At 39.5% G+C, this 3617-nt stretch overlaps 1 protein-coding gene across 3 annotated transcripts in view; it reads right to left on the bottom strand.

Annotated features, from left to right (window-relative positions):
• Positions 1–3617, bottom strand: part of atp7b (ATPase copper transporting beta) — a gene marked incomplete at its 5' end in the record, with an annotated part of 37297 nt that overhangs the window by 3060 nt on the left and 30620 nt on the right. For 2 of the 3 annotated variants that reach the window (XM_014012010.1, XM_014012012.1), the window contains 1 exon segment: positions 1784–2148. In XM_014012010.1, the coding sequence (XP_013867464.1) occupies positions 1784–2148 (365 nt within the window). 3 annotated transcript variants of the gene reach the window in all.

Raw genomic sequence — 3617 nt, 5'->3', positions numbered from 1 at the left:
TATATATATATAGCGACCTGAAAAAATACAGGAATTTTTGGCATCACTTGTAATGTAAATTGTGAGCGAACTTTTAAAATGTCGTAAGAAAGAAAAAAATGCAAATTAAACATGTTACTGGGAATTTACAGCATTTCTTAGATGATTAAAAATGTCTCATTGACAGTACTTTTAATAAACGCAACCTCACATATAAGTACAAGCAAAATGCATAAATCATAAGTTTACTTTGACTGCAACAGGGTCATCAGCAGAAAAGTTGAATTTAGTCTCTCCTGGTACTGCAAAGACATCTTTTCATTCTCTTAGGACATATTGCAACCCGTTCAAATTTCTCTGTTTTCTATAAAGTTTTCTGTACTATTACATCAAATTATTTGCAACAGAACTGACAAATAATATATGGGGCTTCCCAACTACAGTTTCATCATCTTCATTCTCCTTTTGCTCTCAGTCAGTCTCTGGCTCCAACATAAGGCTGGATGGACAAGTTTTCCTTTGTTGACATTTTTTAATTAATTTGTGCATAAAATGTTTCTGTGCTGCTAGATAGACAGTGCCCATTTTATCAACTTAGAATGAACCAGTTTGTAAGCTGGAGGGAGGCGGGCATGAAGCTGTATTTAAAGGGAACCAATTATACAAAATTCACTTTTTAAACGTTTTTTTACTCAACTTTGGGTATGTACTTCTTAAAAAACAGTCCAAGGACCAAAAAAATGCACCCAGGGGCATATTTACTGTAAGTAAATGTATTTTTAATGTATATTAACGACAAGTTTTATACTTCTGTCATTTTGTGATGCCACAAGCCGTACGACAACCCACCAGAACCTGCGTTCAGCCCCTTATCTAGCAAACCCCGGGTGAAGCTCCTCCTCCTCAGTATAAAAAGCCATCACTGTTGTTGTTGTGTGATGTGCAGCTTAGTTCACAACAAGCCTCCAATAGGGCAATGGGTAGAGTGTTGGACCAGAGAGTGGGAGACCAGGGTTTCAGACCGGCACGGACACAATTTTAATTATTTATTTATTTTCATTCGTTATGAACATGTTTTCTCATGTACCTCTATTGTTTAGCTTATTAAAGCCTTGTTAAAGCTTATTTGTTTGAGTTTCTGAGGTATTTTGACCGCTGCTGCTCCCTGCTCTGGTAACAGCATGCAGAGTGAGCGCAGAGCAGAGGAGGGAGAAAAAAAAAGGAAAGAAGCTGCGACCGACTCTGCCTCTGGGTCTCATATGGTTGTACAACAGAGCTTCTGCTATTATTAGCCATGCTAACGTAAACGCTGGCTTTGGAGGGCGGAGTTAATGTCAACAGATTTTTGGAGGGCGTTACCAACAGAGCTCATTAACATAAACAGAGCAGGCAGAACTAGAAAATGGGAAATTTTATTACCTGAGAATTATTTTGTGCATTAAATTGAATGAACATGGTCTGGATAGCCCACAGACATACCATAAACATTTCTAGGACCCATAATTGGTCTCCTTTAAAGGAAACGAGCTGCTTTGAGACAAACTTTGAGACAAACCTCAAAAGAGGTGACATAAGGGCTGGTAAAGATAAAATTAAAAGGACTTCAGATCAAAACATTGCATTTCCACTTTATATAGACCCCAGTTGAATTATTTAAATGTGTCTACTTTAAGAAAAGTGTCAAGTGACACTGTGATTTGCAAATTGGGAGAGTTTTGTAGGAACTTTCGTATTGAGGTTACAGTCCTGAGACTCTTTGCTCATCTTTAACAATGTTGCTAATTCAGACACATTTAAACCTCACCTCTGCACGATCACCTACTCGGATCAGGACGATGTCAGCAGCTTCAATGGCCACGTCTGTGCCGGTGCCAATGGCAACGCCGATGTCAGCGCAGGCCAGCGCAGGCGAGTCGTTGACGCCGTCTCCCACCATGGCCACTCGATGGCCTCGCTCCTGCAGCTCCCGCACCTTTGCCACCTTATGTGACGGCAGCACTTCTGCAAACACCTTTCTGATCCCCACCTGTGCTGCTATGGCTTTGGCCGTGCGCCTGTTGTCTCCGGTAATCATGACCACTTCAATGCCCATGCTGCTGAGCGTGTGCACCGCCAGCGCTGATTCTGCTTTCACTGTGTCTGCAATGGCCAGCATGGCACACAGAACCCCTGCAGAGAACACACCGTAAACAATCAGCTTTAAAAGGTTACTGAGTCTCAACTGGTGGTCCACAGGCCAACTTGGGCCTAAGACATCAAACCATCTGACCAACCAAAGCATTACGTCATTATGAATAATGGTTTTTTCCATGTCTGTTAGAAAAATATCCTATGAACCATGTGTACACCTACAATTCATTAACTTTAAGAGTCAACCCAATTCAAGAGGTCACCATAGCCAACCAATCATAAAAATATAAACACACAAAAAAGGCTATTGTTCAGTTATTTTGCAAATATTTAAAAAAGTGTTTGTTCTAAAAAAGTGGTACTGGCTGAAAGGGCTCCACAACTCATATTCTGAACACCAACAGATTGCACCACGTATTTGTTTACATTTGTCATATTTGAAGGCAACTCTGTCAGCAAAATATCACTCAAAGTTGTGAATAATGTTATTTTAACGCATTTCTCAAAATATATTCTCAGTATTAATTTCCGTCATGAAAGGTGGTGGGCAATATGCATTCTTTCTGGGAAAATGGTTTACAATGGTTTCGTCTTTTTACATCACAAAAACAGGCCTTTTAACAGCTGTTGAAAGGCCTGTTTTTTGTTACAAGTTACAAATGTGTGGACTTTTTATAGTCACAATAAAAATAAGTAATGAACAGTCAAATATTACATTCATGCTGTCTGATTAACAAAGGTTACTATTAGTGTTGTAGTACTTGAAACCAGTCTTGGTCTTAAGACCGGTCTCAAGACCACTTTTTGATGGTCTTGGTTTCGTCTCGGACTCGACAGCATTTGTACTCGTCTTGTCTCGGTCTCGGACATTGAGGACTCTGAATTTTATTTCAAGACCACAACTGTGGAAATATCACTAAATAGCCAGATTATTGTCCAATTTATTTGATAACAATCTTGCTTTCGTTGGATTTAAAATGTAGCTACTGATTCAAATCATAACCTGACTCATTGCTATTTATGTTTTTTTGTTACCGGCTGTCACCCATCTGCAACCCCCGTCACTCGCACGCAGCACTCCCAGAAAGTGAACCGTGGTTCTCAGGGAGCGGTAAAAGATGTCTTCAAAATTTTAAGTAAAAAATTTGGCTACATTATTCATAAATAATATCATTGTAAAACAACAACCAGGAGAAAGCACACAGCAACTTGTAAATTCAGCAGTGTTTTACTTTCAGAGACAGTGGGGACAACGTCAAACTTTTACCATCACTAACATTAACAATCTGCCTCTGAAGCAAAATTCTTTCCTCTGCCCTCACACAAAGATTTTGCCAATATTAGCTCTATATATTAAGTTTGCTTCAGTGGGAAAAAAATATTTAGTCAGCACCAATTGTTCAAGTTCTCCCACTTAAAAAGATGAGAGGCCTGTAATTAACATCATAGTTAGACCTCAACTATGAAAGACTAAATATCCCCCCCCCCCCCACTGTACATGTGTACAG

This window comes from Austrofundulus limnaeus, unplaced genomic scaffold (genome assembly GCF_001266775.1).
Source record: "Austrofundulus limnaeus strain Quisiro unplaced genomic scaffold, Austrofundulus_limnaeus-1.0 Scaffold87, whole genome shotgun sequence".
In the NCBI taxonomy this organism is placed as follows: domain Eukaryota; kingdom Metazoa; phylum Chordata; class Actinopteri; order Cyprinodontiformes; family Rivulidae; genus Austrofundulus; species Austrofundulus limnaeus.
The sequence above is the reverse complement of the archived record's forward strand: the minus strand, read 5'-3'. Positions and strand labels throughout refer to the sequence as shown.